General features: G+C 44.9%; 1 protein-coding gene across 10 annotated transcripts; it reads left to right on the forward strand.

Annotated features, from left to right (window-relative positions):
- The first annotated feature begins 419 nt into the window (after positions 1-419).
- On the forward strand, positions 420-25,272 carry PRXL2A (peroxiredoxin like 2A). 10 transcript variants are annotated; one of them, XM_083502893.1, is made up of 7 exons: positions 458-565; positions 3,206-3,247; positions 18,403-18,582; positions 19,745-19,836; positions 21,055-21,195; positions 24,001-24,165; positions 24,863-25,272. In XM_083502893.1, exons 2-7 carry the CDS (start codon positions 3,238-3,240, stop codon positions 24,968-24,970), a joined length of 696 nt encoding a protein of 231 aa, XP_083359019.1. In that variant the 5' UTR covers positions 458-565; positions 3,206-3,237; the 3' UTR covers positions 24,971-25,272. The 10 variants fall into 10 exon arrangements, with proteins under 10 accessions (XP_083359015.1, XP_083359022.1, XP_083359019.1 ...); XM_083502891.1 differs by having other exon boundaries at positions 463-565; positions 19,742-19,836; XM_083502892.1 differs by having other exon boundaries at positions 467-680; positions 775-3,247; positions 19,742-19,836.
- The last annotated feature ends 235 nt before the right edge of the window (positions 25,273-25,507 follow it).

The following is a 25,507-nucleotide window of genomic DNA, read 5'->3' on the forward strand; positions in this document are numbered from 1 at the left end:
TGGTGTTATGCGGCTCACCGTCCACTCCCAAGTCACTAGTCTAGCTGCCACATTCTGGATTAGTTGCAGTTCACGGGTCACCTTCAAAGGTGGCCCCACAACAGAGCGCATTGCAATAGTCGAAGAGGGAGATAACCAGAGCATGCACCACTCTGGTGAGACAGCCTGCGTACCAAATGGAGCTGGTAGACAGCTGCCCTGGATACAGAATCTCAGCTAAAGCACCCATGACATATTGTGATCCAACCACTGCTTTAAAACCTCCAAGGAAAGAGAGTCCGCAACCTCACAGGCGCCCATGGCCTGGCCAGCAGCAGAGAACGGGGAAGCCTGCAGCCAGCTCGCCTCTTTCCCCTGCCATCAATCAGCGTGCGGGGGATTGATTAGTCAGCCTGGGAGCGCGTTGAGGAGCCCCCCCCCCCGCTCCCAGGCTCGAAGGTTGCAACAAAGCAAAGACCTTGGCGTCGCTTGCAGGTAGCGGGGGAGGCGCCTGATCAGCGGCAGCAGTTGCAGCAGGGGAGGCGCTGAGCCCGCAGGAGCATCTCTCTGCAGGAGCTTCTGTGGTGTGAGTATCCCTCGGTCCTTGCCCTAGCCCGGCCGTGGGAGGGAATAAAACAGCAATATTCCCTGCTGCAGATCAAGGGAAATCCACGCTCGGTTGTTCCTTGAAAAAAACGCAGGCAGACAGGGAATAATAACAATATTCCCAGCAGCCAAAAAAGAAAGGAAAAGGGGGAAATCCACTCTCGGTTGACCCTTGGAAAAAAAAACTAGGTAGGCAGGGAATAATAACAATATTCCCAGCAGCCAAAGAATAAAAAGAGGGAAATCCACTCTCGGTTGATCCTTGAAAAAAACGCAGGCAGGGATGGTATAAGAACAATATTCTCTGCAGCCAAAAGAAAGGGGGAAATCTACGCTTGGTTGTCGCTAGAAAAAGCGCAGCCAGAGAAGAAATAATATTCCATCGGGGGCGGGGCGAGCGGGATCCACTCTGCGGTGTCCCTTGGAAAAGCCTAGCCAGGGCTGCCTGGAAGCCGAGTGGCTTGTCGGTGGAGGGTTTCCTCCCATCTGGCTGAATGAAGCCGCTGGGAGTGCTCCAGAGTAGGGGAGAGGATGCAGGAAATTTACCAAGAAAGGTTCGCCTCATTTAAAGGCACAACTTTTCTCTCTCTCTCTTTAAAGCATTTATAATTGCCTCTGCCCCCCATCTCGTTGCAGTGTAATTATATGTTAATCTAGTTAGATATAATCTTGTTGCCCCCTCCCCAGGTTAAGTGCCCCAATTTGGAAGTTCTGCTGAAATTATTATCGAATGATTGATGATCCTTCATCCTTAACCCAGGGCGGGTTACAGCAGTAAAGCACTATATTAAAAGCAACTTACAACCATAAAAATGAAAAGGTAGGGTCCTAAAAAAATGACACTTTACTTATGGTGCAGCAGTACAGCTGCTAGCATATTTGCAAAGTTAAGCAGGGTTCAATATGGTTTCAAATTGGATGGGGGACTCCGTGTTGAAATTCCTGCATTGCAGGGGGTTGGACTAGATGACCACTGGGTGTTCCAACTTTGTGATTCTATATTTCTAACTACAAAGTAAGAGGAGCAGTATTTACCATATTGGCTCTAGGAAGTTGTACTAGAATCAACAGACTTTATAGAGCTGGAAGGGGGCAGATAGACCCTCTGATCCTTGCCAGTCTGGGAATCTTGCAACTAAAAGCTTCCCCTAAAACATGACCATCCAGCCATCACTTAAAGATCTCCAGCAAAGCACCATGATGAACTCTGTCCCACTTCTGAACCTAAAGAAGCTTCTCCAAATGTTTAGGTGAAATCTTGCAGTGGTATTGACTCTTGAGAAAATGAATGTCATGGCTTTCAGATATATTTTTTAAAAAAACATATTCTGAAAGATTATTACTGTCTGTGAAGTCTGAGGAGACGCTGTTTACTGTTATAGGTAATTTCTTCACTGGATAGCCTAGAATGTATAAATAGTTTAGGGTTTTTTGTTTGTTTGTTTGTTTTGCTGTTTTATTTGTCGTTTGAATATTCCTCAATGAATGTAAATAAATATGTTCCTTATGAGGAGTTAAGTAGAGTTTATCCAAATATTCCATTTTATCGGACTTGTGGCTTGGATTTCAGGCGCCATTTCAACCTTTGATTTGTGAGGTTCAATAAAGAAGCAGCCTATTTTAAGAAGGTTGCCAGCTGACCAGAAAATACCTAGCCTGGCTTACTCTCCTGTCTTTCAAAGCAGTTTGATGTGCATAAATTGTCAGGTGTCCTTCCCCCCACTTCAAAGATAAACATTACCACACTGATGCCTGCACATTAAGGCAGTATTAAAACTGTTACAGTGGTGGATCGAAAGGTTGGCAGCCCTATTTAAAAGGCAGATATTGCAGCTGAAATGATTAGATAGCTGTGTTGATTTACTCTCGCCTCCCTAGTTTTAAACACACGTTCGCTTGAGTTGGTATGTATTTCGCTTTGAACGTAAGGAGAACAGAGCTGGGAATTGAGTAAATCTTTTGTGACCTGAATCCTGTGGGGAGGCCGTGCAAACCCATTGCGTAACAGATGGCGTATTTAGAAATAACCCTTTACATTAATCAAACACTTGAGCTTTGTTTTGAAATAATCCTCACTTTAAAGTGAGTATTAACTTCGTATCTTATACATCAAGAACAGCATCTTTGGGCTCCAACCATTTACCTGGGATTAAGACCTGCCAGCATAGCTGAAAGCTTCTGGAAACTGGTTTGCCATTTGTGTAATATTTTTCCTCAAAACAAAATCCACAGGATTGGGGGCATATATATATGTTTAGGGAAGTTTTTAATGTGCGACATTTTAATGTATTTTTAATCTTTGTTGCAAGCTGCCCAGAATGGCTGGGGAAACCCAGCCAGATGGATGGCGTACGAATAATAAATTATTATATTATTATTATAATATATGCCCGCAGTAAGTGTTGGGCTTTGCTCAGGAAGTCATCCCACAACTGCAGTTTTGAAAGTTTCAGTCTGCCATCTTGATTTAACATGGCAAATTTTCAAAAGTAGGGGGTCCATGGCTTGGTTTTTGAAAAATGAGGTCCACAGTACTTCACTAGTGAGGTTTGTGGGAGGGGGTTATTGGTTTTTGGTTTTGTTCTTATTATGATAGGTATTTTGTGCTTTCATTTGGTAGCGTTATGCTGCAAACTGCCCCGTGATCTTTGGATGAAGGATGGTATTTTTATTATTATTATTATTATTATTAAGCACTAGAGGTCTCTCCCATGGCCCTGCTCACCTGTTAAACATGGTCCATGGTTTGTGAGGCAGAGGAGATGAGCATCCAGGCCACAGGCCAGATCAAATGTCGCTCCCCCCCTCTTATACTGAGTCACATTACAGATTCATATACAGCCATACCTCGGGTTACAGACACTTCAGGTTGCGCGTTTTCGGGTTGCGCACCGCACCGAACCTGGAAGTACCGGAACGGGTTACTTCCGGGTTTCGGTGCTTGCGCATGTGCAGAAGCGCTAAATCGTGCTTTGCGCAGAAGCACCGAATCGCGACCCACGCGGCGCTGCGGGTTGCAAACGTGCCTCCCACACGGATCACATTCACAACCTGAGCGTCCACTGTATTCAGTGATGCTGCCTGGCATTTGCTCTTCAAGACCCCAGGTAAAGTCTTTCCCAATCCAGCTGCCTTGCTTCCTCTAATGAGAGACCTGAGGCCTTCTGTATGCTCTGCCCCTCCTTATAGCTCCAGGTTGATTTGCAAACCAGGCAGGGCTTCACTTTATAAGCTATAAATATAACATTTAAATGCCACTGCATTGGTGGGGCTCCCGAAGTGGATTGTTTTGCTGCCAAATGGTGAGTGTGCACAAAAGTGCCTTTGGATTTGCCCTTTGATCGTTAGGGGTTTGCCAGATCTCCTCCTGGCTTTGCAGTTCATAGACGTTGCTGCAGGGAGTGTGGGGGCAACAGACTCTGAGCTGAATGGAGTGGCATATGCCTTTGAATGTATAGCGATCGGGACTGACTCATCCAAGAGAAATGAGATATTAATGATTAAAAGAGCTGCTTAATTGTTCTGGGCAAGGCTGATCAAAGGCAAAAGGAGTGAAAGAGCTTACATCTGCATTCTCTCTTACTGAGTAATCCACATCTGTTGGGTGCAGTGAATGGTCTGGGAACACCCACCCCTCTACCCTTGTTGGCATCTGTCTTGTCTGAAGAGTCAAAAGAGTGCGCCTCCAGGAGTGAAGTCAAACCGCTGCATTAGGAACATGGAATCGACCTCCCTGGGTGCAAGCCTAGGCAGCATGTATGGAGTTCCTAGGCTGCCCAGATGACAAGACCCCTCTCTTGGCCTCACAGATGTGGTCCAAAGGAAAGCAGAGGAATACGTTTGGCACCAGCTTGGTTGCAGGAGTTGACAGAAGGAGGCGTACAAAGTGGTATCCAACTGTCTTTAGGGACTCCACTCCAGATTTATGTAGGGCAGGGGTGTCCAAATGTTTTTCAAAGAGGGCCAGGTTTGATGAAGTGAAGGGCCGTGGGGGCCAGCCAAAGATTTGACCTTTTTTTTGGATTGACGTTGAGCTTCTTTTAGGATTGAAATTATTGAGGGGTTTTTTAAAGGATTTTATCCCAGGAAATAAACTGCCACAGGGGCTGGATTAAACCAACCGGTGGGCCAGATTAGGCCCCCTAAATGGACTTTGGACATGCCTGAGGTAGGGTTTACTCCTTAGCCTTATCTTCTCCCAAAGATGTCCCGCAAGGCAGTGGAGGTTTAGGATCAGAGTTTTCCTTCTCCTAGATAGGCCACCTTCCCAGGTGGACGAGTCCCATCTGCCCCTCACTTCCCTCCACAGTATGTGCAGAAATGGTCTCATCCATTCAATCCGCCAGAGCCTGTCTCTGGATGCAGAGGAAGTCCCTAACTCACTGAGGGTTTGAGACCCACCAACCACCCTCCCCTCATTTTGCCAGCCAGTCGAAGCCATTCCCAGGGTGCCGCCACTGTCACATGCAGACAGCTTCTAGGGGCCACAGGTGAGAATTGGATGTAGGATGTGGACCAAGGTAGACAAACTACTGCAGAAGGAGCATGACGTGTCCCTCACCAGAGGTAATACCCCCTTCTCTAACATCCCATACACCCCACCACTGTACCGCTGTGGAAGCAAAAGAGGTGCAGATCTGGTTAGTGACTGGTCGGGGCCACCATAAGCTCCAAGAGAGCAATCTGTGAAAACGGTTTGTCTCCCAAGGAGTTCAGAGATTATCACATCACACTCTTCCAGCAACCTTGGGGAGTGGTTTAGCAAAAGAGTGTGGGTGATACTGAGGGGCCCTTGGTGATTTTCCCCCTGCCTTGATGTGCATCGCTTTACACTTGTTTACATTGAATTCCATCTGCCATTTTTACTGCCCACTTGCCCAGATTGATCAGAAAGTTTTGGAGCTCTTGGAAACCCTTTTTGTTTTAACAATTGTTATGTACTGAGTTGAATAGGATCCAAAATGCAGCAGTCTGATTGGTCCTAGAACAATAGGATCCAAAATGCAGCAGTCTGATTGGTCCTAGAACAATAGGATTCAGAATGCAGCAGTCTGATTGGTCCTAGAACAATGCAGCAGTATGATTGGTCTGCAGGAGCCACCCAATCCAGCTCCAGATGGAAGTGAACCCACAACCTGATTGGCCTCCAGGAGCAGAATTAGCCAATCACGTGCAGCCCATTGTGTAATAATGTATATAAAGCAGATACTTTGGGAAAACTTTCCTTCCTCCTCACCACTATGAGCTGAATAAAGAACATGAAATCTATTCTCGACTCCGAGTATATTTCAACAATATAACATCCTCAGCAAACTTGGCTACCCCACTGTTCATCCCTAAAACTAAGTAACTCATACACAAGTTAAAAAGTCCAAATACTGATCCTCAAAGGACTCCACTTTCTGCACACCTCTAATGGGAGAATGAGGCATTAATTCCTAGTCTTCCCTTCCTGTCTCTTAACCATTTCCTGATCCACAAGACTACTCCTCTTATCCTATGGCTATTACACTTAGGAGTGTTTAATGAATACCTTTGTCAAAAGGTTTTGGCCTCTTCTGACATCATCTTGCTGACTTGTGCCTGGTGGTGGGGAGAGAAACCAGATCCACCCTCCCTTCTTCCATCCCATGTTTTGTTTGGAAACTTTGGGGGAAACGGGACGGGAGAAGGGGGATCGCCTATGAAATACTTGCTTTGTTAGAATGAGTTAAATCCTTTTTAGTACAGGGTTTTACACACCCAGATTGTGTAGAATGCAGATTGTCTTTCATATAAAACTCTATAGGACTTATGAATAGTGTGGACACCCAAATGCAAGATGCATTTCTGCATCTGGGGTTCTATCATGGTCGTGAGAGAAGCATGCTTGTGAATTGCTGCTTCTGCCTTCCTCTGGTTGATGGTGCTTTCCTTTTCAACTCTTAAATTTTGCCATCTGAGAAACAGGAAGAAACAAGATAGCATGCCCTTTGGTAGCATGGAGTGCAGTAGTTTGAGGATCTTTCTCCAGCACTGGGTATATTCACAATTTTGCTTGAACAGAACTAAGGCATGAATACATTTGAAACTGCATGCATTTATCTGGGAGCAAAGTCCACTAAACCAAGTACGTCTTGCTTGTGAGTAAAACATGCATGGAATTGCTCTGTCAAATTTCATAAAAATGCAACATAGTACCATTCTGTATGTTAATAATGATGCCTTATATGTTGTAAAAACAGTGAAATAAGTTTAGGTTTGATAAGAAAGTATTGCATATATTTTTATTTTCCTCTCCTGGAAACCCTGGGGGAGGGGAAGTCATCCCACCCCTAGCTTCCAAATTTATGGACATTTTACATCTCTAGCCATGTAAAGGTAAAGGGACCTCTGACCATTAGGTCCAGTCGTGACCAACTCTGGGGTTGCAGCGCTCATCTCACTTTACTGGCCGAGGGAGCCAGCGTACAGCTTCTGGGTCATGTGGCCAGCATGACTAAGCCGCTTCTGGCGAAAGCAGAGCAGTGCACGGAAACACCATTTACCTTCCCGCTGGAGCAACGCCTATTTATCTACTTGCACTTTGACATGCTTTCGAACTGCTAAGTTGGCAGGAGCTGGGACCGAGCAACTGCCCCCGTCGTGGGGATTTGAACCGTCGACCTTCCGATCAGCAAGCCCTAGGCTCAGTGGTTTAGACCACAGTGCCACCTGCGTCCGATAGGGCTTTTAAGATAGACCCTCCTCACTTGTGATGGCAGTCCAAACATCCCTAAAACTGGGACACAGTTGTTTTTATTAAGCAAACAGATGCTATCTGAGTTGAGTACAGAAACAGAAACCTAGGTATTTAATGCATGCAAATGAGTGGTGACCACATTGCCATGCACTATAAAGGGATTGCATAATTACTGCAATATCCCTGGCTTTCAGCTCAGTTGAAGCTACCATTAATCAACTCTAGATCAGCATTGCACACCTAGAAAATGTGGGCATTGGAAGTTCCCACAGGTATCTGGTTGGCTACTGCAAGAACAGGATACTGCACTAAGATGGGCCATTGGCCGTTTCCTGAATTCCTTCACTATGTAACCACTGTATAGATTTCAGAATTGTGGGGTGGGTTTGCCTATATACTTCTGTGCCTGTGCCCATGCACATACCCCCCCCCCACAATGTGCTGACATAAACACTGCCAGAGGAACAGGGTTCTGGTAATTGTTTAGAACGGAGAACTTCAGCAGGAAAGTTTGTGTTGTGCGACAGTGTTAAAAAGATGTGCCCGATAAAATTCCCGCCCCTATGCCACAGCTAAAGCTGTTGCTTTAAATGCGGTGTTCATCCTTGAAATTTAAGGACCTTGCTTAAACAGGTTAAACTTGCTATGGCTTTTTCTTGCCGGATCACATTTTCTGGAGACACAGACCCTGCAGGAACTTCGAACGAGGAAAGCAAGTTGCAGCTGAGGAGAGAGCATTCTATTTTTGCCTCTGTTCTTTATCTCAGCGAAACCTGTCACGATCACTTGCCACATCCCACAGTGGAGAGCTGGACTACACATTCAGATATGTTGTGTGGGGCAGCATTTGCTGGATCCGAGCATTTCATGGGGAAATAGCTTAAGGAGAAGGCTAGTTTTTCCCAGCTGGGAGTGATGACAGGGAGGGGCTACTTAACGTCCGTCCCCCCCGCTATACTTTCTCTCTCTCTCTCTCTCCTTAAAGGGAAGGGTTGTCGCTCGGTGGTAGAACATCTGCTTTGAGTGCAGAAGGTCCCAGGTTCAATTTCTGCCTGAAATCTTAGAGAACTACTGCTGGTCAACATAGTAGGTAATACTATGCCACCCCAATCTCCACCAAGTAGTGCGCTAGACTCATGCACTCACCCAGGTTCTGTGTTTCCTTTTGGGAATGGGACACAGTGGAGACCGGGGCATCTTTATGATATATTGTGTGTGTTTGTGTAGCTTAGGTTGTGTGTTTTATATATATATATTTATAAACTTGGGAAGTGATGCTCATATCTATGTGTGTGTATGCATACACAGAGAGAGAGAGGGAGGGAGGGAGGAACAGTGGTGCCTCGCAAGACGAAAAGAATCCGTTCTGTGATTCTCTTCGTCTAGCGGTTTTTTTGTCTTGCGAAGCAAGCCCATTAACGGATTAGCGCTTTTAGCGGCTTATCTGCTGATTGGATCAGCTGATAAGCGGCTTAGCGGCTTAGAAAAAGGAGGGGGGAAGGGAAAAAAACCAGCAGGAACTCGCAAGACATTTTCGTCTTGCGAAGCAAGCCCATAGGAAATTTGTTTTGCGAAGCACCTCCAAAACGGAAAACTCTTTCGTCTAGCGAGTTTTCCGTCTTGCGAGGCATTCGTCTTGCGGGGCACTACTGAATCTTGGTTCTCAAATGCTTTGGTACTTGAACATTTCAGCTCCCAAACACCAAAAATCAGGAAGTAAGTGTTCCGGTTTTCGAACGTTTTTTGGAAGCCGAGCGTCCGATGCAACTGTCGGCTATTGTTTCCGGGGCGTCTGCACCAATTGGAAAGCCGTGCCTTGGGTTTTGAATGTTTCGGAAGTCGAACGGACTTCTGGAATGGACTACGTTCGAGAACCAAGGTACCACTGTGTGTGTGCGTGTGTCTAGATGGGGAAGGGTATAAATACTATTGTTGTTGTTGTTGTTGGTAATGGTGGTAGTAGTAGTAGTAGCAGTAGCGGCAGCGGCACCAGGTTCTTCCAAACGTAGCATCATCCTTGTTTTGCAGCTTGCCTTTCCCCAGAAATGGTAAAACCCCTCTTTTTCTACCCATGCTAATCTAAGCCTTGGTCTTTTGTAACACAGAAAGAGGAGCCCCACTCATCTGCATTTTTACACATTGTTTTTTGATGCTCCGATCCACACCCAGGGTATTATTACCTCTGAGGAAATAGCTTTTTACACCTGCCTGCCTAGGATTAAAGGGAGTGTCTGAGATACAATTTAGGATACCTAGGTTCGTTAACACCTCACACATGCTGATTACAGAGGGTTCTTTAATACACATGGGATCTTGCATCCCAACCTTAATTAAATTCTAACACTACTTGAGTCCAGTGTGTCTTACACTTGCAGATTCATAACAATACTTAATAAGTTACAGATAGGTAGCCGTGTTGGTCTGCCATAGTCAAAATAAAAAAATTCCTTCCAGTAGCACCTTAAAGACCAACTAAGTTAGTTCTTGGTATGAGCTTTCGTGTGCAAGCACACTTCTTCAGATACACTGAAACAGAAGTTGCCAGATCCTTCTATATAGTGAGAAGGTGGGGAGGGGTATTACTCACCATCTCTGCACCATATTACTCCCACCACCCTTCTGAGTAATACCCCTCCCCACTTTCTCACTATATAGAAGGATCTGGCAACTTCTGTTTCAGTGTATCTGAAGAAGTGTGCATGCACACGAAAGCTCATACCAAGAACTAACTTAGTTGGTCTTTAAGGTGCTACTGGAAGGAATTTTTTTATTAATACTTAATAAGATAGGTCAGCAGTCTGACACTATAAGGTAGGCAGCTTCCTGCTAAAAATCACTCCTCATAGCTGTTTCCCTTGAAGGAAAAGATTTGGATAGCCTGCATTTCCCCACACAGGGAGAAACACAGCTTATGAAAGGTGGGAGGGAAGGGTAAGCAGCCCACCTCTGCTCTTCTTCTGATTAATCTTCCAAGTCTTCGTTGTTTTTGTTTTTTTAAATGGGCGCCAGGGTGGGAGGGGAGAGACTCTCCCATCGAGTGTGGCTCTTAAGGGGGCTATCCCACAATATATTTCAGAACTCTCAGCTCACAGGAGAGAAGGTAGAAGGAAGTCTGCCCAGTAAGCAAGCTGATTTGAGATAGTGATTGATCAGATATGGTCAAAATGCTTTTGTCAGCCAGCGTAAACATTTCCAAGGTGGCGATACTGACCTGGTATCTCTTCAGTGGGTGTCGTTTCACAAGGTTGATCTCAGTATTTCAGAAATACTGTTTTGGCAGAATACCCGATGAGCAGGCAGGGACGGGAAAAGTGTGGACTGCACTGTTGCTTCTATCAGGTCCAGCCCGTACGGCCAATGGGTCCGTGATGGTGGGAGTTGTGTGAAGTATTTGAAAACAGGGAAGCAAGTAGCTTCATAAGGCTTTTTAGTGCTCTGCGGATACGCACTGAGTGCCAAGGCATAGATCTTTACCCCTCACCACAATTGTGTCAGGGACTGACAGGTCTCTGATGTGTGTGCACCGAGGGGAAAGGTTGGCTGGAGTCTGGCTCTGGAGAGGAGAGCAGTGGTAGGGACCTCCATCAGCCAAGAGGCAAGAAGCAGAAGCAGGGGAAGATCCACCTCTCAACAACACGCAACCAGGAGAGCATCTCTCTGCCCCGCAACAGCAGAGCTCCCTGGAATTGAACCCTGCTTATTACCAGCAAGCTGCTTTTTGTGGAACTGGGCTTTGTGAGACTTCCCAGGCGAGCAACTGCCCAGTTCCATATTACGGTGCGGAGATGGTGAGGCAGCCTCCACCATCATCTGATAACTTCTTCATGGCATCAAGCACTTACAGTCCCTGGTCTGCAACGGGGAATTATTCAGCTACAAATCCTGTACAAATGCAGAATGTTGATGGAAGTGCTTCAGACTCTCAGATTTTCTCTTTAAGTCAGGTTTCAGAACAAAAGAGCCAGACTGCCAAGGAGAATTGGTTTCAGCGCAAAGATTTACGATGAGAACCTGTAGCATTAAAGTAGCAACCAAACAAGCTGCCCAGGAGTCTTACTCCATCCTATGGTTCCAGTAGTAGATAGGTAGCCGTGTTGGTCTGCCATAGTCAAAATAAAAAATTCCTTCCAGTAGCACCTTAAAGACCAACTAAGTTAGTTCTTGGTATGAGCTGAAGAAGTGTGCATGCACACGAAAGCTCATACCAAGAACTAACTTAGTTGGTCTTTAAGGTGCTACTGGAAGGAATTTTTTATTTTGTCCATCCTATGGTGTAAGATGTTTGCAAATGCTGCTTGAAAAATACCAAAAATAGACATGAAAGACATCCTTTTCCAGATTAGCATCCCAACTCCTTCCTTGCTATCCTGTACATATTTTACAAGCTCAGTCTTTTAATGCATTTTAATGTATAACTTTGATGTTTTGAATAAAGTTTGGTTTTTTTTAAAAAAAGAAGAAGAAGCAGGGGAAGATTCAGAGCTGGAGGGTGGGTTGGAAGAAGGGGACTAAGAGGCAGGTCAGGTGCTTACCAAACCTCTCCTGCACAACTGTCTCCAAAACCAAGAAGGGATTGAAAAGAGAGGGGCAGAGGCAGTTTCCACACATAGGCATAGTCTCTGGCTACTGGGGGAAGGTGCATCAACTGGTGGAGGGGGAGTGGTCCCTTGTTGCTGCAACTACTCCATAAAGTGCAGAGATGGGAATAGCTGCCTAGCTGCTAGATTGCTGCGCGTAGCTACCCAGAGCTGTAGAAGCAAACCGTGAGTGTTATTTTTTTGACAATAAATACTTAACTATCTGCTGTATGCATTCCTTCGGCTGGGAAGCACCTTGACAGATGGGCATTACGATGAGCAAAATAAGAAGTACCTTGCTGAAATTCAGCAATAAGAGTTGCCAACTTCTGCCAGCATTTCCTGCAACAGGCCCAAGTTCTCTTATGACGTATATGTGAACTGTTTGTACAATATACTGGTAGCTGGTGTGGGAGAGGAGAAAAGGGACTTTTTGGCACCGGCTGTAATGACTGAGGTACCTTTCCGAGGGAAATTCACTTCTCTTCCCTCTCAAAGTGTCCATATACTAATTTTTAGGTAATTCAACTGATATTTAAGGATCTGTTGGCTGACTGGTTCCTGGGAGTTGTCTCAGTTGGTAGAGCAAGATTCTTAATCTAAGGGTCATGGGTTCGTGCCCCATGTTGGGTAAAAGATCCCTGCATTGCAGGGGGTTGGACTAGATGACCCTTGTGGTCCCTTCCAACTCTACAATTCTATGATCTCAATACTCTGGGCTCATCTACACTTCTGCTTGTCCTGGGCCTAGAAAGCTGAGTCATTTCCCGCATGTCCCATGTTTTCTAAGCACGGGTTCAAGCAGTTTTGCCCCACCGCTTCCCTCTGGAAAATCCAATTGCCGTTTGTTCCAATTCAGAGCTAAAGATTGGGTTTTCTTGGGGGGGGAGGGGCGGGCCAAACAAAGGCATGGATAAGCCCTCTCTTGAATCCGTTTCATTGCTTTTAGTAATATGACTGTGTTAGATTTTGTACTTACATTTTTCACAAGGCTTGGGGTGACCCTGCACCTTTAGCCGGCTTGAGCTCACTCGCCCCAATTTGCCGAACAAAACCTGCAAATCAGTAAATAGGGTTTGTTCTTAGGTTGCCTAAGAATCAGTTCTGGGCAGTGAGGCAGAGAAGCTCCGCGAAAGCGCCTTCTTAATTCTCCTTTCAAGCCACAAACGTCTAAAAGAACTGCACGCGGTCAGGCCAGGCTAGTAGTGGTTTCCACTGCCAAGTAATTTCTGTGGGCTTATTGTAATTTGTGTGGCATTTTTCTTTGCCACACCAGGATCACACGATCGAGACCACTTCTTCCAAACAACTTGCAAGGAATCGTATCCCTGGCACAATACTTTGTCATGAGCCAGCCCTAGATTTCGACATGATCTGTCTTGTGTAATGGCTTCTGGAGTGATGTGCTCAGGCTGACGCCAAGGTTTCTCAGGCTGGCAGCGCGCCTGGTCCTGCCCACACTACTGAGGAGGGTGAGTCAAAAGCATCTTGCTCGCAGGAGCCTTTTCACATCGTATCTGCCCTTCTGCCAGGCTAGATGGCTCTTGGCTTCCTTTCGCCCGGGTGTCAAGTCTGTGCGTACCTGCCGGCTTACTAACTGTTGCGGGCACTGGTAAGTGCGTTCATTTCTTAACCCTTGCACATTTTCAGAGTCCAAACAGATATAATATCTGCATTCAGATCTGCATTGCTTCATGCTTTGTGCATTCTCTGCAAGGAGGAGTAGATGGTTCTGTTGTGTTTCAAAACTCTCACATCCACTTGTTGTGTGTGCAGATATTATATATGTTTTGTTCCAGGCTTAGCAGGGCATTGTTTTCAGTCACGCTATAATGAATGTGGTGGCCAGGCAGGATGAAAAATTGTGTATCTGTGGTATGAGGAGCCCAAATGGCACCAACATGATAAAAAACACAATATGATTGTATATATTGCAGGGGCCAGTGGTGCTGGGAGTCGTAGTTTAGCAGCGTCCTGAGGGCACTTGGATTATAGGTTTATGGTTGTGTGGTATTTGTGTGGTTGTTCGAGCTGCTCGTGCCCTTTTGTTTACTTCACTCATGACTTATTCATGAGAAGTTTTTAAAAAGAAATAAAATCAATTAGGAGAGCGTGAGACTTTTAACCTGAGGGTTGTGGGTTCATTTCAGGGGGTTAGAGTAGATGAGCCTTCCAAATCTACAATTCTGTGATTTCTTATCCATCTTTCACCCTGAGGTGAGTTGCAACAGTGTAAAAATACAATTGTGAAACAGCTAAAATGGATTAAAAGAAAGGGAATAGGGCAAACACAAAAGCTGCTTTATGTTGATGTAGCAGTTCAGATCTGGAGGTCCCTAACCCTATTTTCATGTTTGAAGTTCTATGACTATCTGCATGCTATGCCCCACAAGCTTGAGGGGCGAGGGTTGGATAAGAGAAATGGCATTGGGAAGGCTTAATCCCCATACCCCAAGGCAACATATTCAAGCGGACTCTGAATCAGGGCATTTCCATGGTTGCATTTGCTTTTTAAAAGTTTTAAAGTGGGAGATGCAATTACAGGACTTCCGCCATTTTGTCTAGTTTGGCCCTTAAAAGTGGGACAAGTTTAAAAGTAGACTCCAGTTGAAGCAAATGTGAGTGCAATTGCACTAAAATTTGGGAACATGATGGGAATGACAGATTTTTAAACAATAATAATGCTATCTTATTTTCAGTATTTGTGTGGCACCCAATCACAGATTTATTGTGTGGCTGCCATATTATACAGGGTCAGACGGTTTATTCAACTGACTGCTCTGACTAAACTCTGCATCAGCGGACATAGTTGTTGTTGGACTACAACTCCCGTCATCCCTAACCAGTGTTAGAAACTGAGATAGGAAAGCTAGGAGCTAAATGGCAACTTAAACCTAGGTTACGGGCGCAACAACGGAATGTCTAGGCCCCCTTTTTTATAAGAAGAATACAAAGCTGAAAATGAATGAACCGCAGCTAAAATACTATGTTCATTTTTCACATGGTCTGGTCCTTTCCCTCCCCGCCCCCCCCCCCTGATATTCTTAACAGGGTCTCTTCTCCAGTCTTCAGAGAGCAGCTAGAAGCAGGGAGGCAGAAAAAGGTCCTCCTTTCCTCCCACTCTGCAGTTTCAATCTGAAATCTTAGGCGCAGCACTGTGCCCTGAGCTCGAAACTGCTCGTGCTAATGAAATTCCCTGCCGCAAAATGCGCCCAGAACAGTGGGAGTTTCGAACACTGTCCCTAACCATTGGTCATGCTGGTTGGGATTTGCAGGAGTTGTACTCCACAACAGCAGGAGGGCACTGTCATCTACTCCTTGGCTAGGGGTTTTTCTTCATAGCCACCTGGCTGAGGTCTGTCTCAGCTCTGCTTCTCAACATCCTTTTAACAGGTTTCCAGGAACTGGCTCCAGGCACAAGCTCTTAAATCCTACATTGCGAAATGTTTTCCAAGTGCCAATCCGAGCTACAGATTTTACAGCGGTTAAGCCACTTAAACCCTCCTCCTTTGTCCACAGCATTGGCTGGTGGTGTTTAATAATAGCAGTTAAGTTAGAATCAATACTACTGTCAGAACAGTAGTAAATACGCAGATATATGACATCTGGGTATTGGTCTCCTACCCTCTCACCCCATCGCCACCGCTGATACTCACTGATGTGTGATGAATAGATTACTATGATTTATTTATTTTTTTAGGGAAGAAAACAAAAACCAACCGGTTAACTTGAAATGCTGTTGGGAATATCTGTTCTGGTTGCTAGGATTAAAGTCTTCAGAGAAAACTCTGGGATTGAACAGTGATTTGTATAACCCAAGACAATGCTCTTTAAATATGTTGAACCCCACAGAAACCCCATTATCTGCTCTCCTGTTTTTTTCTCTCTACCATCCTGGTGGGGCAGAGGTGCAGGTACAGAGGGAAATGGTGGGCCGTGGGACAAACCTCTTCTCTACCACCATCATCCCACCCACAGGTGTCTTGCCAGCAAAGTACCACTTTTTCTTCTATCTCCATCTCTGGTTTGGTTAGTAAGGGGCCAACTGAAAGTCTTAAATGGCCTGTTTTGATTCAGAGGTTGTCAGTTGCTGACCCATGTTTCACGTCTTGACCTGCCTTGATGTCCACCAATGTCCCAATCACTGTGTTATTGTATGAGTTTTAATTTGCTTTAGTCTATTCCATTGCGGTTCTAACCTTCTGAATGTTTTAAATAACGGTGATAATTTTTTTAGTGATAATTTTATTGTTTTATCTTCTTTCTAAACCTAAACTGCTTCGAGGGTCCGTCCCCCCCTTTACAATCGAGTGGTGTGTACATTTTATGAAATAAAATAAATATTGTTTGATCGCCCTGGGAACCAATGTGGTCAACTTGGTATTTTATTTTATTTTATTTTATTTTTATTTATTATTTTATTTTATTTTATTTTATTTTATGCTTTCCTTACAGTTCTTTCCTTGGGGGACTTCAGGTCTATGCCACACAAATTAAAACACTAGAATTGGCACATCCCATCCCTCTTGTTCTGTTCCAGAGTGCTGCAGTCCTATATGATGGGAATGGATTTGCTTATATCATGTATCAAATGTCCCCTTAAAAAATATGGCAGTCTTCTCTCCTTTCCATCTGCCATTCCAACTTATGAGTGAGCCCTACTGCCTTGTCCCTTTTCATTTTTTAACCAAAATCGTAGCATCTCCAGCCATATGCCGGCAGAGCTAACAGATTCGGAGTTCACAGTGGCTAAGTCCAAGTAGAATCCCTGCTTCAAAACATTACTTTTGCTATATGCTGCGATGGCTTGTTTGGAATATTGTACAAATAAGATCTCCGCAGCCTCCAAGGTCGGATGTGGGGGGGATTCTGACTCAGTTCTGTCTCTTTGAAACTGTGTTCTAGGTTAGAGGGAACGTAGATTGGCACATTCCTGGTTGTATGCAATGTGTGAGTAATGAATCAGTATTTATTGCACAAATGTTTTCCCAAGATTTCACTAATGATATCACTGTGACTGAGGAAAGATCAGTGTGCAGCTAGCCTTTTTATTATGCACATGGTTCGCTCTTCCATGATGCAATGCGCTTGTGTGAACTAAGCAAATAAAACATTTTTGTTTAGGCAAGCCTATCCCAGATATATAGATGTTGACATATTTTAATCTCTTTTTAGATTACCTCTGGTTTTACTTGCTTTTGAAAAGTTTTCACTACAGTATTTGCTTTTAAAAACTGTTTTGATTGATAATTTTTAAAAAGTCTTGTAAACTGCTTTAGAGGTTTTGTTACAATCAAGTGGTATATAATTTTTTGTAAAACAAAGAAAAAGCCTGTAGATCCTGTGTGTTTTTTTAAATAAAAAATGTGCCTTTCATTGTGCCATGAACAAAGTGACCCAGAAATATTTTAAATAAGAAAAAAAATGTTGCCCATGAACTGGATAGCTCAGTTGGTTAGAGTGTGGTGCTTATAATGCCAGGGTTGCAGGTTAGATTCCCATATGGGACAGCTGTGTGTTGGACTAGATGATCCTCAAGGTCCCTTCCAAGTCTCTGATTCTATAACTGAGAATCTACCATTTCCCCCAACTGCTCCCTCTGAGTCCCTTGAGAATCCCTCTTCTTTGGAGAAACCCTGCAAAAACCCTGGAAAAGGGAATGTATTTATCTGCTCCCTTTTAGAACACATCCCTCACAAGGAGTTATATAGCTAAAGGAGATCTACTTAAATGGTATGTAATCTAAAAATCCAGAATGCAGGGGTGAATGTATGCCCTTAAATTTGGTTTTTTAAAAAGGGGGGGCACTTAAGTTGGTGTCCAGGCAGTCCAAATCAAGGGCCTATAGCATGACAGGTTGCAAAAGCTAGCTTATCACAGACAGTGGCGAGCATGAGCTATGTAAGGCACGCCGTCAATTAGTGGATATCTTCTTCTGCCTCCCTTCCGAGATTCCAGCGGACATTGCCCACACCCTTTGAAGTATCATTGGAGCCCGTGAGGATTGGAATTTTACTCTTTGAAAGTGGCAACCACTGCCTACTGAAAAGCAAGATTGCTTGCTGACTCCCCTGTTTCGGTAGAAAAAACAGTTTGCAATTTACACTTGGGGGTTCTTGGCTAATCGATGGACAAACCAGACCGCCCCCCGCAACCTTCTCCTACCGACGTGCCGTTCAATTCTGTGTCTCTCATTGTCTCTCAATTCTGTCAAAATAAAAAAATTCCTTCCAGTAGCACCTTAAAGACCAACTAAGTTAGTTCTTGGTATGAGCTTTCGTGTGCATGCACACTTCTTCAGATACACTGAAACAGATTCTGTATCTCTCAGTGATGGTTTCATGGAGAATTCATAATGGTCCAAGTTGGGAACTCTTTGAATATCAAGCCAGTACCTTGCAAACAAAATAATCCCATCAGGTCTCTAGGTGAAATTGGTTTTGTAGGATTGTTTTGTCTTGAAACCTTGTCAGCTAGTGGAGTAATGGATACCTTTTTCTTTGTTTTTTTGTTTTTCAGACATGTGTTCGGAGCTTGACCTGGGCTATTTCTCCATGGCGATGTGGACCATTGGCCTCGGAGCCATTGGGGCTGCTGTGACAGGGATAATCCTTGCCAATACAGATTTGTTTCTGACTAAAGCAGAAAAGGCTTCCTTGGATTTTCTCGGGTCGGCAGATCTGAAGACTCTGGGAGGAGGTAAGGCTTATGTGTGGTAGGGTCCTCTGTGGGCTGAGAACCCAGCGTTCTGAAAAAAGCAGTTGGTTAATACTTTGGAAAGCCTCTTGCGGGAAAGAACCTTGATTTCCAGGCATGGGAAAAAGACCCATGAGCAGCATTTCTGCTTTTGTGGAATCGGAACTGCAGCCTTCTAATATGTGGCATAGATTTTACCACATTTCCCTTTGTTTCCAGCAGGCACTGAACTGCGTATATCAGAGGTTTTCAACCTTTCTGAGTCTATGGCTCCTTTAACCAACTACATTCTTTCTGTGGCACCCCTGTAAGGCTCAGGAGCCCAGTTGTGTCACCCCGTGCCTGCAGAGCTGGCAGCCTCTCACCCATTTTCGAACACCCTCCCTTGTGGAGTGTTCCCTCAGCCCCCTCTCCTCTCCCCTCTTCTTGGGAATCCTCTGGGCAGCAGCTGCTGCTGTCCCTGGACAGCATTTCTCTATGGAGCTTATAGCCAGGGCTGCTGCAACAAACAGCCGTGCAAGGCTTTGGGAGGCAGAGATGCCAGAGGGTATCAGAGGAGGGAGGGAAGGAAAGAGGGACAGAGGCCAGTGCAGCACCCCTGACCATCATTCAAGGCACCCCATGGTGCCACGGCACACTGGTTCAAAACCACTGGCTTATATGGTTAAAATGGCACCACATGTTCACAAGTGGAACATAATCAATGGGCTTGTTTGCAGAAGTACAAAAAATATTTTTTTTGAGGGGGTAGCCCTCTGGGAACTGCAGAAACAACCCAGGGAGGACCGAATATGATCAATGCACACAGAATGCTGACTGTTTGGCAGAAATGAGTGGCAGGAGTTGAAGATAGAATATTTGGAATCTTGAACAGAAGCACTTCACTCTGCAACACTTGGTTACAGATCCCACTTGCTCCCCTGTTTCTGAAAGAAAATGTGTTCACTGAAAGGCCCCAGCCCAACTCAGTGAGGATGTACTTGCCACGCACAGTTTGTGAGCCCGTGGCATGGTGGCTTCGACTATATCATTCAGCTTAACACTTGAAAGCCCCATAAATAATATTGAAAAAAGCTGAGAAGATAGTCCATCTCACACGGCTGCCGAAGTGAACAAGAGGCAACAAGGACCATAATGACATGTGCTATTGTTTGTCCCTCAGCAGAGCCAAGAGCATTCAAAGCAGAGGAACTGTGGAGGAAGCATGGTGCCGTCATCATGGCAGTGCGGCGGCCTGGATGATTTTTGTGCAGAGAGGTAGCGTGTTTTCCTTGTGGTTTCTTTCTAGAGAGCAAATGATGGGGTTTAACCTTGCTATTTCAAGACGCTTGTGGGCTGCATGGATACAGAGATAAGGGACTAGTATATTTTCCATGTTGCCAATTTTTTGGTACTACGTTAAAGAGTTTCACAGAATCAAAGGGACCACGAGGGACATCTAGTCCAACCCCCTGCAGTGCAGGAATCTCGTGCCCAAGTGGGGCTTGAACTCACAACCCAGAGATTAAGAGTCTCATGCTGTACCAACTGAGTTATCATATTTGCTTCTTGATATATATATATTTTTTTGGTCAATCTCCTTTTCCCAATCTTCCATTCAGATGAGCTGTGGTAGGAATATTACAGGTCCACCCCTGTTTGCGTTTTCTCTTTCATACTCAAGTCCTCTTCCTATGTCTACCTTCCTCCTATTGTTCTGTGTTGGACGCCTGGCAGTGTGGAGATGTGGTGGAGAGATCCTTCAGCGGCTAAACTTACCATTAATTTTGAGCTTAGGTTTCCTTAGGTTACAACATGTGTTTTGACCTTTGCGTCTTGCTTGGCTTTAGATTTACACAAGGAAAGCCTGATTTTCCTCCCAGTTATGTTAATTAGATTATTACAATAATAAGATGATTACAATAATAAAGCATATACACAGAGAGAGACAACAATTTAAAACAAGGTATTAATTAAAATGTTCTTTTAATTAATCCTGCAAGCCTAACCCTAGGAAGAAGCCCCTTTGAATTCACCAGTACATGGTTAGGATTGCACTGTTACTTATTTTAAATATTTTTAGGTTGCATACCCGGACTGTGTCCAGCCAACTAAACCGCAAAACCACAAGAAATTGAAAGAAGGCGACAGTGCTAAAATCTGCAACAAATGATGGAATTAAAATGTGAAAAGCGGTAGCAGAGCACAGTTGAAAGTGTTCTAGCTGTCTAAAGATGGAAAAGAAAGAATCCAGTGGCGTTCCGCTAGGAGGTCCACAGTTGCAACTCCACCATGCAGCAGGCTCTGCCTGTTCCTTAGATAGGCCACAGAGCATTAGCACTTCTAAAATCCCCTCCCAATGTGATGCCATCTTAACATACATTCCCACAGGCTTCATTTCAGGGCATGTTTGATAAGAGCAGTATGAGGGTTGTCGCTACATAGGGATGGTTGTAGGCTGCAGCCACATAACTTATCTCTTCTCTCATTCGTAAGGAAGCTGCTCAGCTGTCCTCTCTGAAGCCCCAGCTTGACCAGCTGGGCGTTCCCCTGTATGCTGTTGTGAAGGAGAACATTGGGACCGAGGTGGAACAATTTCAGCCATATTTCAAGGGGGAAATATTTCTGGATGCACAGGTAGATGCAATTGGTGATTTGTACTTGGGTTGTTCATCTGTCTCATAGATTATGTTAGAAGTTTTGAGCCACTCTGTCTAAATGTGTTTTCAGGTATGAGGCTTAAGGCTATTCTTGCTTAAACTGGTTTGTGAAGCAGTCATTAAGTTTGCACTGGCCAAAAAGCTTATACAGTGGTACCTCGGGTTACATACGCTTCAGGTTACATACGCTTCAGGTTACAGACTCTGCTAACCCAGAAATATTACCTCGGGTTAAGAACTTTGCTTCAGGGTGAGAACAGTAATCGTGCTCTGGTGGTGCGGCAGCAGCAGGAGGCCCCATTAGCTAAAGTGGTTCTTCAGGTTAAGCACAGTTTCAGGTTAAGAACGGACTTCCGGAACGAATTAAGTACTTAACCCGAGGTACCACTGTACGATCCTTTATTGGCAAAAGGTTCACAGGTGGCTCAAAGATATGTGTGGGAAAACTCCACAATTTACCATTGAGCCCCTCCTGTGCTGCTTGGCTGAAGGTGTGATCATTTGCAAATGTGAAACACAAGACTTTTTGTAATGCAAATTTGCATTTGGAATGCCATTTGCATTGCATAGTGATTTGGGCTTTTTAAAAAAATGCCCATAACTTGGGTGATGGCTCCCCAACGACCTACAAAGGCAAGAGAGGCTGTCTTCTTTGCAGGGGCACACAGCGAGAATACACTCCCACATAGGTTTTTGACCACCTTCAGAAATGAAAGCTGCTCATGTTGGTCCATGATCCCACTTACTAAAATTTCGGAGCACACAGATCCCTCCAGCAGAGCCACTGTGCTAAGAGATGTGGCTATGCCTCTTCTCTTGCAACTAGGGGGTCTGGGGGGAAGTTGGTGGCGTGAAGATTATCTTAGCAAAGCTGCTACTTAAGAGGCTAATTGGCTTTTGCTTTTCTATTTATATATCATAAATATACATAGGCAGAAAACAGGTTAGCTCTGAAGCACTGGCCTGTCTTTGCATGATTTCCCCATTAGCATGCATAGATAAATGGAAAGATTAGGACATCTATTTATTCCCCACATAATTGGGCTGTGTGTCTTATTAGGCACCCCATCTTTTAGCAGATGCCAAAAATAAAAAGAAAGTTGGTAACAAATCAGTTGCGTGTGGTTCACCAGTAAGAACAGATACTGTGATGGCATTTGACTATGTTTACGAATGGTAAACTAAGGGGGGGAGTAAGCTGTTTTAAAAATGTTCAGGGCAGAATAAAAGCACATCCTTTTTTAATGGTGAGGTTGCGCTGCAAACAGCACATGAATCAGGATGCAGATGAGGGGGGAAGGGGGGAGGCAGGCGAGAAAGAAATGAATGAAAAGGTAGGGAGGGGGAGCAACTCTTTACTCAGGAGGGGGTGCTAAAAACATTACAATTCCGCAGCTAGGAAACCCAAATTCTGCTCAACCAAGAGAACCTGGTTTCAGCAACTTCTCTAAATCATTCAAAGCCCTCGCCCCAGGGCTGGCCCACCCATGAGACAAGGTGAGGTGATCGCCTCAGGCAGCAGGATCCACAGAGGGAGCTGATCCTGCCTCCAAGGAATGTGATGCCTGCTGCTTTTGCAGTGGCAGCTCCTTGGAGGCTGGATTTCCTAGGCAGCCTCACCCTAATGCTGCCTCTACAATGGCCTCTTGGCCAGTAGGAGGCGCTGCTGGTCTCCTCTCACCCTTGTCCCTGATGTACATCTTAATTCCCATCTTGTTCCTGACGTAGATCCCTGCTCACCCATTCTCCCGTAGTGGTAGGGAGGCGCCATTTTGTGGCTTGCTTTAGGTGCCAAAATGTCTTGGGCCAGCCCTGCTCCCCACAGCCATTAGAGACCTTATGGCTCTTCCAGCTCCTGAAATTGCAGCAGCCATCACCTAAGTACTTTCAAAGAATCATAGAGTTGGAAGGGGCCCAAGGGTCATCTAGGTCAACCTTCTGCAACGCAGGAATCTCAGCTAAAGCATTTCAAGCATATATTTGTAGCTATAAGGGCTAGAAGGTTATTTTGGCATGAGAGCCAAGATTCTGAGGAAGCTTAGTTTTTGCACCCAGTACCACGCTCTGTAGGGACGCGGGTGGCGCTGTGGTGTAAACCACTGAGCCTAGGGCTTGCCGGTTGGAAGGTTGGCAGTTTGAATCCCAGTGACAGCGTGAGCTTCCGTTGCTCGGTCCCGGCTCCTGCCAACCTGGCAGTTTGAAAGCATGTCAAAGTGCAAGTAGATAAATAAGTACTGCTCCGGCGGGAAGGTAAACAGAGTTTCCGTGCGCTGCTCTAGTTTCGCCAGAAGCGGCTTAGTCATGCTGGCCACATGTCCCGGAAAAACTGTCTGTGGACAAACGTCGGCTCCCTCTGCCAGTAAAGCGAGATGAGCGGCGCAACCCCAGAGTTGTTCACGACTGGACTTAACTGTCAGGGGTCCTTTACCTTTACCTTTTTACCACGCTCTGTGGCTATGCACACACCATACATATAAAGTACCTTGCCCCCAAAGAATGCTGGGAACTGTAGTTTACCCCTCAGAGGTACAATCTCCAGCACCCTTAAACTACAGCTCCCAGGATTCTTTGTAGGGAGCGATGTGCTTTAAATGTATATAGCATGCAAGCAGCCTACTTTCCGTGCACTCCTGCAGAATGAGAATGTACACAAAGTCCCATTGGTGGTAGTCTGAACCTTGTTTACCTTTTGTTTTGCTCCGGATCAGGAAGCGTTGTGTTTCTCGAGGAAGAACACACACTCTCTCTGTTTTGACTCACTGTTTCTAATCCCTTTCTACAGAGACGTTTCTATGGGCCTAAGAAAAGAAAGATGACCTTTTTGGGCATGTTTCGCTGCAGCGTCTGGAGGCATTTCTTCAACGCTTGGAAGCATGGCTATACTGGGAACTTGGCAGGAGAAGGCTTTGTCCTAGGAGGAGTTTTCGTTATTGGTCCTGGGAAGCAGGTATCTGTGTGTATGTCTGTGTGTAAATGAGCGAGTGCAAAGCTGTTCCCATGCATCCTTTAGTTCCATGTTCTGCAGTTTTCAACCTCTCGTAGGGTCTTGGAGACCACTGCTCTCTCTTGTCTGGTCTCCTGCGTTGAGGCAGAACTATGGCTCCATTGAACATTCAGCATCCTTCACAGAGGAGGGCACCACTTTTTTGATTTCCTCATCTGGGAAAGATGCAAAGAGGTATTCATCTTATTGAAAGCCCAGGCCTTGATTCTGGCAGCTGACTCCCTTCCCAAAAGGCCAGGGAGCGAAAAAGTTAGTCTTACTAAGGTAACGAAATGCAGAATACTGAAATCCTAACTGGGGGGATCAGGTGTGGTATTGCATTTCTTTTTTTTAAGGATATGGCAGGATTAAGTAAGTAAGGGATGTGGTAAATGAGGCATGGGCGTTGCCAGGATTTATTGGGGAAGGGGGGCAGGACACCACCACCACCCTGGTCCTGTTCCAGAAATGGATCTTCTCAATTAGGGATTTTCTCAATTTTGCACCCGTGTGGGGGAAGAGCTTACGCTGCCCAAATCCAACGGTACTTCACTTGCACAGAAATAGGGAGCTTAGAGGATTTGCAGAAGTTTAAGTGCCTCAAACATAGTTTTGTACAAAGGAAGTGCGTACCTGACCCACATTTTCCCTTTTATTTTAGGGCATTCTCCTGGAGCATCGTGAGAAGGAATTTGGAGACAAAGTAAGCCTTGATGCTGTCCTTGAAGCTGTTGAGAAGATCCAACCACCACCTTCAGAGCATAACTAGAGCTATAGATGGCCCTTTCTTACTTACAAAAAAGCTACAAAGTCTGGGTGGAAACTCTTAACTATATCTCTAACTTGTTCCTAGATAGCAAACACAATGTTCCATTATAGCAGCTGTTTAGTACTACTGTTGGCTCCAGATATTCCTTCTGTGTTTCTCTTACTGGATTAATGACGGGCTTGGTCTGAAATCCAAAGATCTAGCCAAGACAGTTTCCAGTTAGAACAAAACTGCTAGGTGTATCTGGATATCTGAATGCAGGATTGATGACGGAAAGCTAATAAAAACTACATTCGAAACAATTACCGGAGTCCCAATTGGTTTTTGTTTTGTAGCTTTTTAAAGTCACCTTGCTAACCAGCCCTTATTTCATCATGGCTCCCAGTCCTGTAGAACTTTTCCCTCGCTGGGCCAAGTGTCATACTACCTGTGATCTTTGAGATCTGTCATCAGGCTTTCTCGAATGTTTCTTTTTTTGAAAAAATGATTTCAATTAAAGATTTCATTGGAGGGTTTTAAAAAAATAATAATTGCAAC

This window comes from Podarcis liolepis (assembly GCF_965112155.1).
Source record: "Podarcis liolepis genome assembly, chromosome: 5".
In the NCBI taxonomy this organism is placed as follows: Eukaryota; Metazoa; Chordata; class Lepidosauria; order Squamata; family Lacertidae; genus Podarcis; species Podarcis liolepis.